This window comes from Sinocyclocheilus anshuiensis, unplaced genomic scaffold, assembly GCF_001515605.1.
Source record: "Sinocyclocheilus anshuiensis isolate Anshui unplaced genomic scaffold, SAMN03320099.WGS_v1.1 scaffold627, whole genome shotgun sequence".
Classification (NCBI taxonomy): domain Eukaryota; kingdom Metazoa; phylum Chordata; class Actinopteri; order Cypriniformes; family Cyprinidae; genus Sinocyclocheilus; species Sinocyclocheilus anshuiensis.
In genome coordinates, this window is record NW_015549703.1 from 1,987,807 (window position 1) to 2,006,838 (window position 19,032).

The 19,032-nt window shown below is 36.9% G+C and overlaps 1 protein-coding gene and 1 pseudogene across 1 annotated transcript in view; both read right to left on the reverse strand.

Moving 5' to 3' along the window:
• LOC107660662 (KAT8 regulatory NSL complex subunit 1-like protein) overlaps nt 1-13,792 on the reverse strand; it is a 15,275-nt gene extending 1,483 nt beyond the window's left edge. The window contains exons 1-15 of the mRNA XM_016450049.1: nt 13,666-13,792; nt 12,376-13,419; nt 9,655-9,796; nt 8,515-8,688; nt 8,259-8,383; nt 7,619-7,820; nt 5,571-5,706; nt 4,834-4,971; nt 3,032-3,178; nt 2,832-2,953; nt 2,550-2,671; nt 935-998; nt 713-819; nt 486-627; nt 301-392 (exon numbers count right to left, since the gene is read on the reverse strand). Coding sequence (XP_016305535.1) covers nt 303-392; nt 486-627; nt 713-819; nt 935-998; nt 2,550-2,671; nt 2,832-2,953; nt 3,032-3,178; nt 4,834-4,971; nt 5,571-5,706; nt 7,619-7,820; nt 8,259-8,383; nt 8,515-8,688; nt 9,655-9,796; nt 12,376-13,256 — 2,592 coding nt within the window. The 5' untranslated portion in view covers nt 13,257-13,419; nt 13,666-13,792 and the 3' untranslated portion in view covers nt 301-302. The remainder of the gene's footprint in view (nt 1-300; nt 393-485; nt 628-712; nt 820-934; nt 999-2,549; nt 2,672-2,831; nt 2,954-3,031; nt 3,179-4,833; nt 4,972-5,570; nt 5,707-7,618; nt 7,821-8,258; nt 8,384-8,514; nt 8,689-9,654; nt 9,797-12,375; nt 13,420-13,665) is intronic.
• Nucleotides 13,793-17,010: 3,218 nt separating this feature from the next.
• LOC107660655 (uncharacterized) lies at nt 17,011-17,953 on the reverse strand (annotated as a pseudogene).
• Between the last annotated feature and the right edge of the window lie 1,079 nt (nt 17,954-19,032).

A 19,032-nucleotide genomic window follows, 5' to 3' on the forward strand; every position in this document is an offset into this window, starting at 1 on the left:
TGAAAGATCAAAGACAATTTTTAATATAACTCTGACTGGATTCGTCTGAAAGAAGAAAGTCATATACACCTAGGATGCCTCGGGGGTGAGTAAAACGCAGCCTAATTTTCATTTTTGGGTGAACTAACCCTTTAAGATCTATTAGAAATATCCAGATGAATCAAGCTCCAACAAGATAAGGATGGTGAAGAAATATGACTCTGATTTGAAATGCTTTGAGCCTTTCTCACCTCTCAATCTCGCATCCTTTCCTCATAAATGGAAGGATATAAGACACAAGGAAAGGAAATAAGGACGTACAGTTAAAGAAAACTCTTATCTTCATCAGGCCTCAAAGTTTCCTCATCTTCATCAGTCAGGGAGAACGTACGTCTCCTCCATGGTTGCATTGGCTACATAAGAGAGAAACAATGAATACAAGCTTGCGAGAAAGACAGATTTAATTTGATTTAATATTTAATTGTTCACTACTAAGAAGGTTTGACCTCTTTTTCATCCACACTGGCTTCTGGTGAATCTTCAGAAGTACTGAAGGTCCAGGTGAAGGGAACAGGAGAATGTGCAGGTGGGTGACAGTGAGCAGGATGGTCTCTCACAGATACAGAAGAGCAGCTTTTCCTGGATGACCTGTGGGGGAAAAAATCAGAAAATATGCACTGAAGAATATATGTGCAATAAGATAGCTTTACAATAAACCAAAATACACACAGACCTGATCCTGTGTCTTCTGTCCTGATCCCAGCAGGACCAGCGGAGTTTCTCTCTACGCTCATAATTCTGGTGCCTCTGAAAGAAATCTTCGTCTCCTATTGCTTCTGGCTGAGAAAGATAAGCACATCACTCCACAACAACACCCTGCAATTGCTGACATTCACCATTTTTATGTCCTACAGAGAGATTGTAACTGCAAGAATGTGAAAAAAAACAAACCAACCATCCCTTCGTCCTGCTCATCCTCCTCTCTTTTCAATAAAGGCAAAATATCCACCTTTCGCCAACTGACAGAGTCAAGACAATGGAATACAGGAAAGGGAAAAAAACTGAAAAATCAAAATGAATTCATCCATATCTTTATGCGTCAGCCAAGTTACTAAATGTGACTCATTGACAATCTATCAAGCACTCTATGGGTAGGCGGTAGGAGCAAAAGCTTACATCACAGTATTGATATACATCATTATATAGTTATTTTTCTCTGGCATTTTAATACAAAAATGGTTTGAATATAAAGCCTAGTTTTATATAATCAAGTGAATTAAATCGTTCACAAATGAAATGTTTTTTTTTTAACTAAACCAAAAGATGATTATTAATTATCATAACAAATTCAACTATGTAACTATATAAAGGGAGTTAAACGGTAAAACTAACATCATATTAGCACTCAGATACACTACCATTCAAAAGTTTTGGGTCAGAAATAGTTTTAAAGAAATTAATCATTTTAGTCAGCAAGGATGCATTCATTTGATCAAAATTGACAGTAAAGACATTTATAATTTACAAAAGATTTCTATTTCAAATAAACGCTGTTCTTTTGAATGTTCTATTCATGGAAGAATCCTGAAAAAAGTATTAAAAAAAAATAAGCATCACAACGTTTACAACATTGATAATAAGAAATGAAGAGTTTATTTGCAAAAACAGATAACTCCCATTTTTTTTTAATTTTCAAAAATCATGTTTTTTTATTATGTTAGCATGTTTTTATTGTGTTAGTTAGCTGTATTTTTTGCACAACGTTTACAACATTGATAATAAGAAATGAAGAGTTTATTTGCAAAAACAGATAACTCCCATTTTTTTTAATTTTCAAAAATCATGTTTTTTTATTATGTTAGCATGTTTTTATTGTGTTAGTTAGCTGTATTTTTTAGCTATTTTTTAACCTAATCAAAATAACACAACTGCAGTTTGACTGAGATTAATTGGAATGCACAATGAAAAAACATGATTTTTGAAAATTGTTAAAAACGGAGTTATCGTTTTTTTGCAAATGAACTCTTCAAATGTTTCTTTTGCCCCAATATCAGCATATTAGAATGATTTCTGAAAGATTCAGCTTTGCTATCTAAGAAATAAATCGCAAAATATATTAAAATATAAAATAAATTGTAATATTTTACAATATTACCGTATTTTTTATCAAATAAATGTAGCCTTGGTAAGCATAGAATAATTGTTTTTAAAATACATTAAAAATCTTACCAACACCAAAAAAAAAATTTCTTAAGTTGAAAAAAATACAAATTACTGACTTAGTGGAAAGATAAAGAAAAAGAAGACGAGAAGGGAAGAAGAGATGAAGAAGACAGTGGAGATAAATTATGGTAAGAAAAGTAATCTATATAAGCTGAGACCCATGCATTTCAAATTATATAAAGGGGCACAGCATGTTCCTAATCGGTTTAACATGATTTATAAAGAGGAATCAGCTCTCCTATTTAAGTACCAACCCACACTTTTGAACAGTATTGTAGCTCTCCTGCAGTATAAAAAGGTACTGATGTCTATCCGATGTCATTGCTGAGTGTGAAAACAATCAATACCTGGGTGTCAAAATGTTCTTATACTGAAGTCTTTCCACTTTCACTGATGCGAACAGAGACATAGGAACGACAATGTCATCAATGCTGAAAATATTCTCTGAGTTTCTCCTGCGTGATGAGAACTACAGTATACAAAAAGGACAGTATATGATTATCTTTCTCAAAATATTAACCTTCAAGTAGACAAACATTCCCTTCAAGGAAAGGAACATTGATCTATGTTTGGATTAGCGCAAATTGAAATATACAGTATTTATCAAGAGGTTTGGTCAAAGGGCAGACCTGTGAGTTTCTCTGTTGTGTGGGGGTACAGTAAGAGACGGTCACATCCTCTGGAGATTCCTCCACCTTACTGTCATCACTCTGGGAGACCAGATCAGACTTGGATGTAATACTGGAGATGTCTAAAACAAAGCATATTACTACCTTAAACATCTGTGGTGTATATAAGTCAAACACCAAGGGGAATTAAACATCCATACCCATTGTCCTCTCAGAGCAGCGTCGCCTCCTCTTGCCTTCCCTGTAATCTTGACTGTGGTGGTCTCGGGTGCGTGCCCATCGTATAGGGGTGCTCTCCCTTCTGTGCCTCTTCAAATGCCTCCTGTTTTTTGGCTGATGACTGCAATCTGCAATCATTAATTATAGAACATAAAGACATATTCCTACTTATCAGAACAGGTATATTGATAAGAACACAAAGAATATTCATTCAAGATCACATTCAAAAAATAAATGATATTTTGCATAAAGTGCATAAAAGTTATATTTTACATCCAGGTTATATTTTACCCCAAAATCAAACACAAGAAATAAGAAATTTTAATTAGCATAAAGAAAATTTATAAAGCCATACATATTAATTTTTATATGGATTTTTCAAAAAAAATATTTATTTTTTAGGTTTTTTTTGTGCATGGACTTAGCACTTTTTTGTGAAACTGTATTAACAATATTAATAAAAAGAGGAGATGGAAATCCTAAGGGGGCTGTAAGACTACAATATATTTAGCCTATAATTAATCTGACCCCACTGAAAGGTCACTAGTGTGTGTGTCTGAGTGTGTGTAGGTGTGTGCAGTGCCTTCAGGCTGGATTTGTGAGTCTGTGTTGATCTCCACTCATGGTCTGGAAGCTGCAGGACTGTGGATAGACCGCCTGAGCCACAGAGATAACCACACACAATACACCACAAGACTATGACTAAACCCACCCAGCAGCCTACACACGATCCACACACTGGACTCCAGAAGAACTGACATTTAAAGATCATACACATCCAGGTGATGTAATGAAAACAGGAATAGAGGGAGCATGAGGTGATTGCGAAGAAAACATTCCTGGCATTCGTTTTCCATTCAGTGCTTTTGTAGTTATTTTTTGTAGTTCGTTCACTTACTCCAGGGGTGCTGCAAAGCGCTGACAGAAAATCAACTAAACAGCATGAGGTGTGTTTTTAATTTAGAAACCGGTACACGCTTCCATTCCAGTGCAATCACTCACTCGCCCTGACAATCTCTCTCTGTTAAGAATAGCATTGCTGTTTCAGGATCATTAGCCCCCCTAGACAAACAATAACCAGCAGAGCAGAGAAGAGTGAGTCGGCATAGCATACAGTACGATTCAAAGGTTTGGGGTTGGTATGATTTATGTTTTTGAAAGAAGTTTCTAATGTTTACCAAGGCTGCATTTCTTTTCTCAAGTAACAGTAAAAACAGTAATATTGTGGAATATTATTACAATTTAAAATAACTATTTTCTCTGTTAATGTGTTTTAAAATTTCATTTATTCCTGTGATGCAAGCTGAAATTGAAGCAGCCGTTACTCTAATCTTCTCATGATCCTTCAGAAATCATAATTATTGTTGACAATAGTTGGGCCGCTTAATATTTTTGTGGAAACAATCCTTTTTTTTCAGGATTTGTTGATGAATAGAAAGTTCAAAAAACAACATTTAACAAGAAAGTTGAATCAATTTAGTACATCCTTGCTGAAAGCATTAATTTCCTTCTTTTAAAAAAAATTATGGACCCCACACTTTTGAACAATAGTGTACACATACTACAGTCTCACAAATGATTGCTGACATAACAGCTTTAAAGTGCTTAAAGGGGTCATATGATGTTGCAAAAAATAACATTATTTTGTGTATTTGCAAAACACAGCTGTAGCCTATGTGAGAATGTCTAAACTAGTGGGACTTTTACTGCTGTGTGCTGTGTTGTCAGCTGTGTTTTCAGTACGTGTTCATGCATCACACACAAACGCCATGAGATGACTTACGGAATAAAGACCGGGAGACTCTGTCTCTGGAGCGAAGACAGTGATGGGGACTGGTGCGCTCAGTTTCCAGGAGGAGAGATCGCGGAAGCAAACTTTCCTCAAAGAGAGAATTTTGCAGATGGAAGGATGATGGAGTTTCTGATTAATAGAACAGACAAAGACAAACCTCACTTATATAACACAAACAAAAGAAAAACAACAGTTCACTGTGGTGATATAAGGCTATGGTTATAAATACCTTGTCAAAATGTCAAAACATTTTGTTCAAAACAAAAATGTCTGGATGTTGCATTTGAGTCATATTAAAGTATGAACTCAATGCTGAGGTTTCATACAGATGACAACCAAGGCTAATTTGATATGCCTACTCCACATTCCTGCTGCTACACAAATCAGTAAAACAGCAGGAACGGCAGTTTTGGCATGCTGATGGAGTAACTGTCTGATATGAGACAATTTATTCTGACTGAACTGAAATGACAGCCTAATGCAGTGAAATAGATGAGTGATTAATGGATTGCTGTAGTATTAACCATTAAAATCATAACATCCATTTACCTCAGCAAGAGTATGAACACTTTTCTACTGCTTAAATAAAATCTTCTCCAAAACCTAGTGAGCTGCCTACATATGAGAAGAAGGTAATCTACAAAGCATTGCGACATGCTCAATGAAAAAATATCCATCCAACATGGTGGACGGAGAATTTTAAACAAAATGCATTCATCTCTCTCTACCTGAGGAAAGTGATAGAACAGGATGCACTTTGCCATCTGTTCTGTCTTTTCTGTGGAAAAATGCAGGATCTGTGTACACAGATGCAGGATCACAGAATGCACAATTGGGACAAAGAGAAGGGGACGACTCCAGGACCTGTGGAGAGAGAGAAAGAAGTAGTGCATGTAACCAAAACAGGGAGGCTTTGAGAAGTTATGGGCAAATGGGAAGAACACAAATCTTGCAAAGCATTATTACTAAACAAATGTCTTTTTCTGATGCTAAAGGCCTGATCTGCATCTAGAATACAGATTTGATTTGTCCAACTGAGCATTAAAACAAATAAAAAGTGGTGGACGTAAACAACCAAGTTAATAAAGGCCAAATCTATGACACATAGTGCTCTGGGGAACCATTACGACATAAGCAATGCATGAAAAGGAAAATCATGGCAGCCAAAACCAGACAGCTATAAGAATCATAAACAAGGTTAAAGGAAGTGCACCAGGCACCAGCTAGAAAACAGACTCAGAGCATAGTGTGAGTCATGGTGCAATGTGAAGAGGGCTGGCACACACACAAATAACTGCTTTATTAAAGGACCAGTTCTGTACTCTGTACTATTCTGTCAATTTACTCACCCTCATGTTGTTCCAAACTGGTTTGATTTATTTTGCTAGGCTACAAACAACTGTTTTTACTAATAAGATTCAATATGATAACATTTTCCACACTATTTTTCAGTAAATGAAATAATCACTATAATATTGAATTGACTTGGTTTACAATGGTTCTTAAATTTACCTCATCAGCAAAATCAATCCAAATATGCAAAATCAAGGCAAATTTCTAATGTCCTGTTATATTGCTTAACCCATTTTATTGTATCTTCTTGTCATTTTTTAAGCTTAACAGTCCTATATTCAAAATATGCTCCCTGAATCACTGAACCACATATCATCGAATGCAGAAGAGCAGTTTTTTAAAAAAAATCTTAGATAAATTATGATCTTTTTTTTTTCTTTCTTGGTTGAAACGTTTCTTTAAACTATTTAAAGTTGTTGTTGTTTTTTCCCCCCCAATTGCTTCTAATTGCATTCCATTTGGAAAATGCATCTTCATCCTGCTGCTTCTAGGTTCAGACTAAAGTATACAGTATCTGAGTTACAGGTCCAGGCAGCCCATAGAGGACACAGCAATTATAAGATTATCATCATTTATGAAAGTGCAGCTGGCCTGAGCACTGCACTTTAGCAGTTACCAAGGGAAAGGACAGAACAAAAGCTAGTTCTTTATGCAGAAGAGCAGTTTTTAAAAAAAAATCTTAGATAAATTATGATCTTTTTTTTTTCTTTCTTGGTTGAAACGTTTCTTTCAACTATTTAAAGTTGTTGTTGTTTTTTCCCCCCCAATTGCTTCTAATTGCATTCCATTTGGAAAATGCATCTTCATCCTGCTGCTTCTAGGTTCAGACTAAAGTATACAGTATCTGAGTTACAGGTCCAGGCAGCCCATAGAGGACACAGCAATTATAAGATTATCATCATTTATGAAAGTGCAGCTGGCCTGAGCACTGCACTTTAGCAGTTACCAAGGGAAAGGACAGAACAAAAGCTAGTTCTTTCTTTCTGAGCTCCACTGTTGGGAAAACACACTCACATATACTTAGTGTAAATGTTGGACACAGCACACAGCAGTACAATTCCCACTTGTTCAGGCATTATCACATACAACTGTGTTTTGCCTTTTTTACTCAATCACTTTAAAGCTGTTATGTCAGCAAGGAAATTAATACTTTCAGCAAGGATGTACTAAATTGATTGAACTTGCTTGCTAAATGTTGTTTTTGAACTTTCTATTCATCAACAAATTCTGATAATATTAATATTCCACAATATTACTGTTTTTACTGTTACTTGAGCAAAGAAGTGCAGCCTTGGTAAACATTAGAGACTTCTTTCAGAAACATAAATCATACCAACCCCAAACCTTTGAACAGTACTGTATGCTATGCCATGCCAACTCATTAAAAGTTGACACTTGAAGAATTTGGCTTTAACATGCCAACCTGTTCTCTATGAGACAATGGATCCATGACGAAAAGTCTAGGCTTGTGATAGGTCAGAAGGGGTCGAGTCCGGGCTGACACATAGCTGACGTCCACCTGAGGGAGGTACTGTCGTCTGTGACATGTTCGCTTCCTCTTCTGCCTGGTCTTGTGCAAACACTGCGGTCCACTGGGAACAAAGACACCCATGTGTGTCACTTGGCTGCAAAAGTAGGGATAAAATCTTCAAAAATCTGATCATATGACAAATAAAGAGAGCAAGTTTCATTGGTTCTCTTCTCCACTCAGACTCTTTCATCTTCCTTCTTTCTAATTCTTCAGTGCTTTCAGTTTTTCACTGGGCTGAATGATTCATCCTGACATTCACATGAATGAAATCAAGACACACTGCTTCCCCTCAGGTGTCTCTGGAGCTTACGTATGACTAAATAAAATGATCTATACTGCGTCAAAAGCAAAAAGCGTGACAAAAAAGTGTTTTTCTAATGTGAATGTCCTTCTAACAATCTACATACTTTCTTGAACAATTAAAAATCTAGCAACCAGTGCTTCAATAACATAAATTAATTCCAATTTCTATTTTTGGACATTTTTGATGAATGACCCTGTGAGATATTGTAGGTGCTTGTTTGCCTCTCACCCGCTGTAAGCTGTTTTCTGTTGACCTCTCCAGAGATTGCAGGGTCCTTTAGACATAGGTGATGAGGAAGGAGAGGCACACAAAGACGGCATCAAGCTGTTTACTATCTGAGTCAGCTGGGCACTCTAAACACACACAAACATGAACTGAGTGGGGTTGATTTAATCAGTTTTAAATGAACAAATTACATTTTCAGCTGTCATTTTTATCTTGTCTTTCTATGCTTTTGTCTATATGCCTGTGGTTTTAGATTCACCTGTCTCTCAATGTTCCTCAAAAGGCGTGTAGGGCTGCTGGGTTCCATATCCAGATCAGAGTGCAAATCTTGCATGTTCCCAGCTGTAAATGAAAGATCCATAGTCTCTGTCCACAAGGTGTGTTGAATCTGCCTGTCCGTCAGGGGCTGAGACTCCGCCAAAATCACATGACCCTGGAGGACATGTTAGGGATACATATTTAAAAAATTAAAAATTGCTTGCATCTAAAAACACTCAAGGTGCCACTGAGAACTTAACTGAAAACACTTTTAATATTCCGGTTTAATGAATCAATCTGAATTTAATCTGAACTGAAGTAACAAATAGATTCAGAACTACAATTATAAATTTAATTCATGCTAATTAAAATGTATTGAAATGTCAAAGAAATTTATATAACTTTGTAAATGTGGTTCTTCATAATACATTTTATTATACATTTTTCAGTGTGTATTACATTTCAAAATGTTTAATAAAACATGTTCATTACTTAAAATTAAATATATAAATATACTTAAAAAAAACTAAAATGTACTATTTCAGCCAGTTGCCAAGAAAACATAAAAACACAAAATAATCAATGTTTAATTGAATTTAAAAAAAATTATATATTTAATTTAATTAGAGCATTCTGGGACATTACGTGTGCTATATTTATGAAGTGCATTTTATTTAATAAATTCATTTTATAATTGTGGTAAAAACACTTCATAATCAATATATTAAAATGTTGTTGACAATATGTATTTTTATAAAGCTATCTAAAAAAAAATGTGGTGGCCAGTTTGATGTGCTTAATGCAAGAATTAAAAGATTTACTTTTTTTAATTATTCCACATATTAGTCAAGAATACAGTAAGTCAAACTTTATGATGTCATTGTTTATGTTTTGTAACAACATTTATATTTTGACTGTTTGGACTAATGAAATTCATCTGTTGTGTTGCTGTTACTAATTTGCAATTCATTCATTTCTTTTTCAGTTTCCAATTCACCATCCTCTGGACATTGCCAATTCAATTTAAATTCTCACATGAATTGAAAGAGGGACAATTCTTAAATTCTGAATTTTGCCCCACAGTGCTAACAGCACTGCCAAATTTCCCTCCTAATCTATAGATGCTGTATAATTCCTTTACCTTATTAGAAAGAATCTGTTGCCTGAGTTTTCCAAGCTGCTGAATCTGAGAGTCCAGTTCAGACAGTCTCATCTGCAGCCATGTCCAGCGACTGCAGAATTCAGCTCTGTCCTTCAGCCATCTCCACTCACAGACACGACAACTACCCTCCCACAAAGACAGGGACAGAAAAAGTTAGAAAAGGAAATTCAGCTGAGATTTTATACAAAGTGACTTACAGTACATTCCCTCTAGGAGCAATCATGGAAAAGTGTTTGGGAAACCGGTGTATGAAACTGATTGTTTGCTTGCTCATTAACCTGTGATTCTAGGATGTTTCATTTTTAAACCGAAAATTTGCAGAAGAGGACCTAACCATACAAATATAAACCAGTTTGTCTTCCTCTCTGAAGACAGATTAGTGCAGACACTCTCTCACACACACACTGGCAAATTCCAGGAATATCTACAAAGCAGTGGAGCAGCAGTGAACCCATACAAATACACTGGGAAGAATGAGGTCTCCTGCTGGGGCAACAGTCTTCACGGTCCCTATATAAACAAACATTTTACCTCTCTAGCCTACCTTCTTTCACTCTCTCTCTTCTCACACATACACAGTGCATAGCCCTGCTTCAACAAAACAAAATGGCAGTCATAGAACAAGTGAGCAACCAAATCATTCCAGAACTGAAAATATGAGACTACAGATGGATTTGTTGCTTTTTATTTAATGCCTCAAGGGTGTTCAGACCAAATAATATCACTACATAAACTCTTTATTACATTGCATATATTCCAGAGCCAACTAAGCAGACACTAAAGCTCTGCAAGCTTTGGGCTCTAGTTTTTTCCAAAATAAGTGACCACAACTTAACCACTTCAAAACGTGAACATCTGTGAAAAGAAAGAAAGTACTGACGTCAAACATGCTGCTCTTGACTGGCTGAGAGCCTAATCTCAGTCCACAAAGAGTGCCCTTAAGCAATTCTGTGGCCAAAGCCAGATAACTCATTTAAAACCTTACAGCAATGTTCTCATATCCAGCTTATCCACAGAATCCAAAGCAATGGCCACCGGCTTGAAACTCTGATGAGAGATGGTAATTGAGATTGCTGGGACATATGGAAAAGTCACTGAAACTATTTTGTCATGGCCTGAGGAGAGGCAGAGCCAACAACCACAGCTGGCTGCTACTAAAGGGCATTCACTTTTACAGCAATTTGCAGCAACAAAGTAATTGGAAATCATTCATTTTTATTGACAGTTGTTGTTTTGAGGCAACTTGAGTGCAATGAGACAAAGTTTAACAGTTTAAATGTATGCATGTCAGGGTTATTATATTTAAAGCTGCAGTCCGTAAGTTTTGCCTCTTTGTCGCCATCTCTGTTTGAAAACCTGGAATTGCAGCTGTGTGCAGAATTATCTAGCTTGCGTGGGTTGTGAGTGGGCGCGGATCTAGGCGGATGAATCTAATGTTCTGAAGAGTATGTGTGGCAGTCAGTCACCGCACCGGTGTGGATATTTACTGTACTTCGCAATCACAGATTCTAGTCTACGTCTTGGAATATGACCCAAATAAGAATTTTCACAGTATATTGCCATCTGAACAAGTAAGTAACAAGTCTGCCCTTTTAACCCAAAAAGCTAATTATGCTCCCTTCGAACTGGTCGACAAGTCTCTCAATAACAGTCATATTGAATGGGGATTTTAAATTATTCTACTAAAAAGCACTCCAATAAAGCACTCCCATTTACTAAGAGTTTCCTGAAAGATATATTCCCTTCAAAGATGTGTATCTTGAGACTAGATCTGCACATATGCTGCGATCTTACAGCGTAAGTGCAGAGTGAGCGAGCAAATCACAGAGAGGGACATGAAAGCTCTGATCTACAGGCTGGTGAAGGGCGGCCTGATCTCTATTTATTTACTCATCCCAGGGAAAGGAGAGTGCAGCTGTCTGTTTCAGTGTGGCTGCACAGAAACAGGATCGGAGGAAGAGCCAGCCGCACATGAACATACTAGATAAAAATCTTCAACATGGGGGAGAAATATGGTGACAATTTCTCAACAGCTGTGTACTGAACAGTGCCTCTGTTTCTGTGTGCATAGATCCTAAAGAAACATATAACACTGCCAGAGCCAAATGCTTCCTCTCCTCCATCTTCTATGGGCTGCTTGTTTTCCCAAACTTGTTGTTACACTCCCTCTCTTCTTGCCAAAGACTAACAACCAGCCTGTCATTAAAAGTTCTTTACTGCCTGGCAACTTCTAGGTCAAGATTAATTCTACCCTTCAATTCACCTATTTCAAGATCTCACCCAATGTTATTTTTTGTATTTATTTTGAAGTTAGAGACTGAGCATTGTATGTTTTGTTTATAACCACCAAGCATTGTGACTTGCATAGTCATACGATCAATTCTAAGGTTTGGCTGCAATATATCTTATGGATTCTGAAGACTTCCATTTTTGTGGTACTTTTTGTCCTATGAGCTGTTATTTATTTCAATATGAACTGAGCTGTGAAGATGAACATTTTCCCTAGTGTATTCTACCAAAAAAAACAAAAGCATAGAGGTTTAGCATGACATGAGGTTAACCACATTTAATAATTCTAAAGTTTTCATTTTTGGCATTCTGTTAATGTCTTCCATTAAGGTCTAGCCTATTTCTTTCCATGTGTCTTGATTAGAAGGTCAACATTAATAAGAATACTATTCAACATCACATTATACTCACTGTGATTCCACTGAGGTCCCTTCGGCGTCTTCATGGTCCCACTCCTCATCTGAGCTGCTTACGGTGGCATCTGAGTCCAGAGCCTCCAGCACACCATGCAGAACAGCATGACCATTGTGTGCTAAATTCTGCAAATCTCTGGATTTCAGAGGTTGCCCATGTGCTTCAGGGTACTGGAGGTTTCTTATAAGAGCCTTCTCTACCTCTTGCATCTCTACAGCATTAAAAGTCTCAAAAAGAGGCTCTGATGTCAACTTGGGGGAATGGCGTGCTTCAAGAAGTTTCTTCTTCAAACCATCCAGTTGGTGGCTACAGTGTCTAGAAGCATGTTCACCAAGCATCGCCAAAACCCTCTGTTGTAAATGACTGGCTCGATTTGCCAACAAAACATGCTGGGAGAGATGCCACAATGACTGAATCATCAGCCCTTCCTTCAGTTCCTCCATAGTGCTAACCAATGTTTGGTTTAAAGCATTGTTCTTCCTGCTGCAATGTGGTGCTTGCTCTAAGGAAAGTGATTTGGTGCCAACTTGGCAATCTCTAGTAGACCAACCATGTCGTGTGAGGTTGTGACTGGGCTCTACCACGTCTTGTCCATTGTCTTCAAGTGTGGGCATGAAACACATTTGTGGAGCACCTGCAGGAGTACCCGGTGAGTTTCTGTTCAAGGAGAGGAGGGTGAGTAGTGGCTCTGGGCTTGACAGCAGAAAGGCTTTGGAATGTGAATCCTGGAACAAAGGCGATAGCAGCATCTCCGGGAACTGAGGAGAACTTTTAGAGGACAGGAGATCCAGATGGACCATGGTTGGAAGGTTCTGCCAAATCATCTGTCCAAAACTATTATCCACATCCAAACCTAGTGCAACACCGCTGCAGTCCATATTTCCACTCAAAGCAGAGAATGAAATCTGGATTTAATTAGTTTTGATTTGCTGTGTGGATATGAGATGGACTCATTCCCTATCCCCCGTCCTGGGACTGATGGATATAGCCTCAGATCCAGAGCTTATAACATCACTTGAAACTATGACTCGAGCGACAGATCTGTTAAAAGACACGCCAACTATTATAACAAATATGACTATGAAAAGCTTAATAATGTTTTTGATATCCTCTTAACTTTATCAATAACAACCGTAATTTAAGATGACCTGTCTAGTCATATTAGAAACCTAGTGAACAACTTAAAATATTTGTAAACGGAAAGACTACAAGTATTTTTCGCTCAAGCGATAAGCGTAATGTTATGAAAATAACGGCAGAATTGGAAAAATAACGTCATCATCTCACCTTTAACAGCCGCTCATTTCAACAAAACAAAAATCGCAGTCCAAAAATAGACGACCATCAATAAACGATCCATAGATATAATCCTGCAAGTGATAAAAATACTGATTTGTCAGTTTTATGAGCAGATATCGACTGATCCCGTCCGATTTTCTTTCACACCACCGAAGAGCGGCCGCAACCGGAGAACAGAGAGCGCGCGAGAGAGAGAGAGAGAGAGAGTGAGAGAGAGAGAGAGAGAGAGAGAGAGAGAGAGAGAGAGAGAGAGAGAGAGAGGGCGTGCGCGGCGCCAGTGAGTGTTTATGTACCCTGTTGGTTACTTTTATTGGACGCAGCTACAAATACCTACATTAAAATAGTTAATATAGTTTTTTATTCTAATATTTATCAAAAACATTTTTATACTATACATAGCTATAAATAATCAACTATATTTTATTTACCATCTTTAGTTGTCGTTTGATCTTTAGTTTCACTTTTCTTTTCTTTAAATATTTACTTATCCAGACATTTAGCCATTGGTCGTTTTCGTCGTTTGTTGTTGACAACCAGCAGACTATTTGTCATTTATTTATTTTATATATATATATATATTCAAGCATTTGGCATATTTGTGGCAAAGTTTTTAACTTCAGGTGAAAATATCCTTACATATTTCCAATGCACACATACTATTGATTAATGATAGCATACTTTATGATTTCTAACATAAACCAGATTTGTGCTCTGCAGGTCCTGGTGATGTCCCAGCCCTGGATCTCTAACATTTTTCTTTCAGGGTGGCTAAAGACGGAGGGTTTACCTGAGAGCTGCTCTCAATGTTTGTTTTGTTTTCTTCTTGCTCAGTGCTTGTATAGGCTTGAAACGCAGGAAAGCACTTGTTTGAACGCTTCAGCTGCTCTGAACATAAATTGGTTGTAATATGCATTCAGTCCACCAGGTGGGACTAGAACAACTGAATTAAGAGCTGAAACAACAAGGGTACGTCACATGCCATGAGATATTTGGCATATTTGTGGCAAAGTTTTGATCGGTCAGGTGAAAATATACTTACATATTACCTACAGTATGCACATTGCACATATGGTATGCTTTTGATTAATAGACTGTGATGTGAAATAAAAAGACGGAGGGATTTCCTGAGAGCTGGGGCCCATTCTTCGTACGTCGCTAACTCTGCTGGATTTGATTGTTGATGACTTGGCATGATCTTGGATTGTTTGGTTCTTCGAAGCTCATCCTGGAGTTGCTGTCATAGCAACAAGTCCGTAAACTTAAATCTGCTCCGGAGCAGCACCGCTACTTTATTACAAGAGTACCCTACTAATCCAGGGACAATGATTTAAAATAATAATCATTTAAAAATTAATTTAAAAATAATATAATAATGTTATGTAGTCTTTAACACTATAGACACCGCCAGTTTTACTCACTGAACGATTTATTCATCATAAAATTATTACTTCATTATTGTATTCGAGTCTTACACACATGCTATACAGATAATGTAGAGTCGTGCATTAATTTAAGTGATGACAGCTATTATGGGAGTGGCTTGATGGAGCAATGCACCCTGTTCGTTTTTGTGACTGTACGGACTTGTTGCTATGACAGCAATGTACAATGTTATGTAGTCTTTAATACTATAGACACCGCCAGTTTTACTCACTGAAAGATTTATTCATCATAAAATTATTACTTCATAATTGTATTCGAGTCTTACACACATGCTATACAGATAATGTAGAGTCTATTATGGGAGTGGCTTGAATATAAATAATTGGGAATCATGTAAAAAATTTAAATAAAATAAAACAGTGCACATTTCATTTATTTATTATATCATTTACGTAGTTTTGTTCGCTTGGCTGTTTCCTTATAAAAGTCCAAAAATTTGTCAAGTTTTTCGTCAGGTGTCTTTTTTAATTATATGATGTCATTACGTTGCTGTCTTGCCGCCAGCCAATCGCTGCATTGCTGATCATGGTTTCGAGTATCGATACATAGCCCCTTTCAAACCAACCCATGAACGCGCAATTATCTCAGATAACTCAATCCAGCTAATCTAATAATCTACAACATGTGCGTTCGAAGAACCGAATAGGCCAGATCCTGATTAGCGCGATGATATCATCTTGGATGTGACATTTCATCTCGGATGTAATAAACAAGGGTACGTCACCAATAAGTAATTATCTCATTTTTGAGAATAATTTATGCACATATATTTCTAAAAGAGTGCAAAAAGTCACATAACACATGAAACAATACTAAAGATTAGAACAAAAACAAACAAATAAATACATAAATATTTTCTTCTTTCATATGAAAACTTGTATTAGCCTACTTAACATAAAAAGTGTGTGTGTGTGTGTGTGTATATATATATATATATATATATATATATATATATATACGCTGGTTTGCAAATGTCAACACATTTCTTTGAGGGTACAATGATCCATGCAAATTCCTGCAACTTATGTTTCATAATATTAAAGGGATAGTTCACCCAAAAATGAAAATCGCCTGCGATTTTGTGTAGCTTGTCAGTGATCTACGGCTCTGTGTAGTAAATGCTGCTCCATCTGAAAGCACGTGCTGGAGATTTACTACTAATCACCAGAAGCGGCTTTACTGATGAGTTTCACATGAAAATGCATTCGATTTTTTTGCCCAGCCCTATAACATAATTTATTCTCCCCGAGTTACCGTCTTCCACCATTTTGGAGAGTACCCCAGAATGTAAATCAACGTAATGAGCGCTGTTTACATTCAGCATGTGCGCGCTGTCTACTGAACATAAACAACGCTGATTACAGTTGAGTACGTTCTGGGGTACTCTCCAAAATGGCGGAAGACGGTAACTCAGGGAGAAGAACTGCTGAATAAATTATGTTATTATTATTATCTTTGCGCACAAAAAGTATTCTCGTAGCTTCATAAAATTACAGATGAACCCCTGATGTCACATGGACTATATTACCGATGTCCTTGCTATGTTTTTGTGCGTTGATCGTGGTAGTATGAACGAAGGTCTCACGAGTTTGGACTGGAACGACATGAGGGTGAGTAATTAATGACAGAATTTTCATTTTTGGGTGAACAGTTCTAACCTAAAAGGAACAATTTTCAACCACAAGCTATTTTCAGTATTTACTCTGGCTTTAGAAAAAAAAAAGTTTTTGAACTATAAATTACTTCATGCGCATGAAAACATTTAACATCCACCTACACTTCAAAACATTTTTAGACTGATTTAGTTTGAGTGCTGTCCCAACAATGCTTCCCTTTAAATCAAGACTATAAAAAAGTGCTCGCAGAAGCGACATCACCTAAACGGACTGATTAGGGAAGAGGACATTTCAGGGTTTGTAGTTTTCTGCCAATATTTTTAGCCATTAGGTAGAAGTTTGCCTGACCAACACCTAAAAGGATGGTTGTTACAAGAGAGTACAGTGCCATGACAGTGCAAATCAAATGGGCGTCCTGATCCATAAAAACAGCAAAATACGCAAAGAACTCTTCTGTCATGAGCCACCCTGAAGCGAGAAAGAAGAGGACACCCTGTATAATGCCCAAGATTGTCACTTTCATCTGCTGCTTTTTACGAAGAGCAGAGAAAGAGCTGGCGTTCTCCTCCATTCTCTTTATGTGATTCCACAAGTAGACAACACTGCTTGATGCCAGCATAATGCCCAGACAAAGCAAAAAATAGCAACATCTAATCCAAAAGTCTATGTGTGATAATATGTAGATTCCTAAATCTGTTGTTTCACTGGTGATGTTCACATGACCTCTGGTTGAATTCAAGTTCATTGCAGAAACTTCCCAGATAACGCGTACAAGGAATTCAGACAGAAAGAAGAGTCTGTCTACAAATAATGCCAAGTACACAAAGAGTCTGATGTGCTTCTTCATCCAGATCAAAAAAGGCCGCCGTACAGGAACAATTTGGAAGTAGTGACACACATTCAGAGCAAGGGAGACAAGTGAAACCAGTCCACATGGCAAAGAGAATACCGGCTGCTAAAAGAATGTGAATCCATGGAGCTGGATCAACAAAGTCGAAAAAAACAAACAAAAGGTTTAAAATGTTAAGAATAAGATTGCATCCAATAAGTGACCACAGTAAAACATTAAGCAGCGGTTTTATGCTGTTGACTGGTCCTTTCTGAGAAAAAATCATACAGTAGACAAAAAACATATTCATCAGAATAGTGGCAATAGAAACAGGCACATTTACTATGGCAAATGCCACCATGCTCATGTTAACAATAAACGAAAACATTTTTTCCACTGGCCAACAAGAGGAAGATATTTCTTATATGTATAAAGGTGGTGTGAAGGCTCCACCCCTAATTTAAATACATTTAGAATGGGGGACAATGACATCCAAGTACTGCTCACTGCAGAGCCAAATGACCTCCAGCTCCCCCTCTCTGGATGTCCAGCTCCAACTCTGTGTGAACGAATGGGTGGAGTTATGTTTAGCGATAGGGTAAGGGGTAGGGTTAGGGAGTGGTTGGGTGTCTAGCTCCACCCATTACATCCAGCGAGGGGGAGCTAGAGCTCCAGCTCCTCCCATTTGGCTCTCCAACAAAAAGCAATCATAAAAATAAGAACAGAAAACACATATTCTGGATTTGCATATGTCAAATTATAGTAGCCTATTATTGATAGCCTAAATAAAAGTGCAAAAATAAACTTATTTTTTTAGAGAAGTTGTCATAATACATCAAAAATTTGGCACTCGTTTTGTTATTTGTAAGTCTAAGAGATGAAACGAGAGTCCAATTCAAGCCATTTTTGCTTATGAATGAATAATTTTGTATTCAATATAAGAAAATTAACCACATATTCAGCAGATAATAGCTTTGGATTTTCATAATAAAAGATAACATCTTTGAGGACGAAGGTATGGGACACATTTGTAAGGTTAGAAACATAGGTGCTTAAGTCAACCCATAATTTGTTGGTAACACCACAATCAAAAAACAAATGGGCAGCGGTTTCCTCAACAAAACCAATTATTATTTGTAACATATTTTAGTACTATGTATGTCTACTGTACGTATTACTGTATTAATTACTATTATTTCATACTAATATTACTACTACATTTACTATTAGTAGTAGTAGTATGTGTAAGAAAAATAATATTGCACGTTCTTTTTATTGTACTTTACAAATCTCAAAGTGCTACCACAGACAATAACAGTAACACAATAACAGTGTAACAATTAGAAATAAGTTCTGTAATAATTACAAATAAGATCTTTGGAATAAAATGCGGCCTTGAGTTTATTTTCATCAAAATATCAAGTAATCTGCGTAGAATTGACAATATGAGCTCTGTTGGGTTGTCTA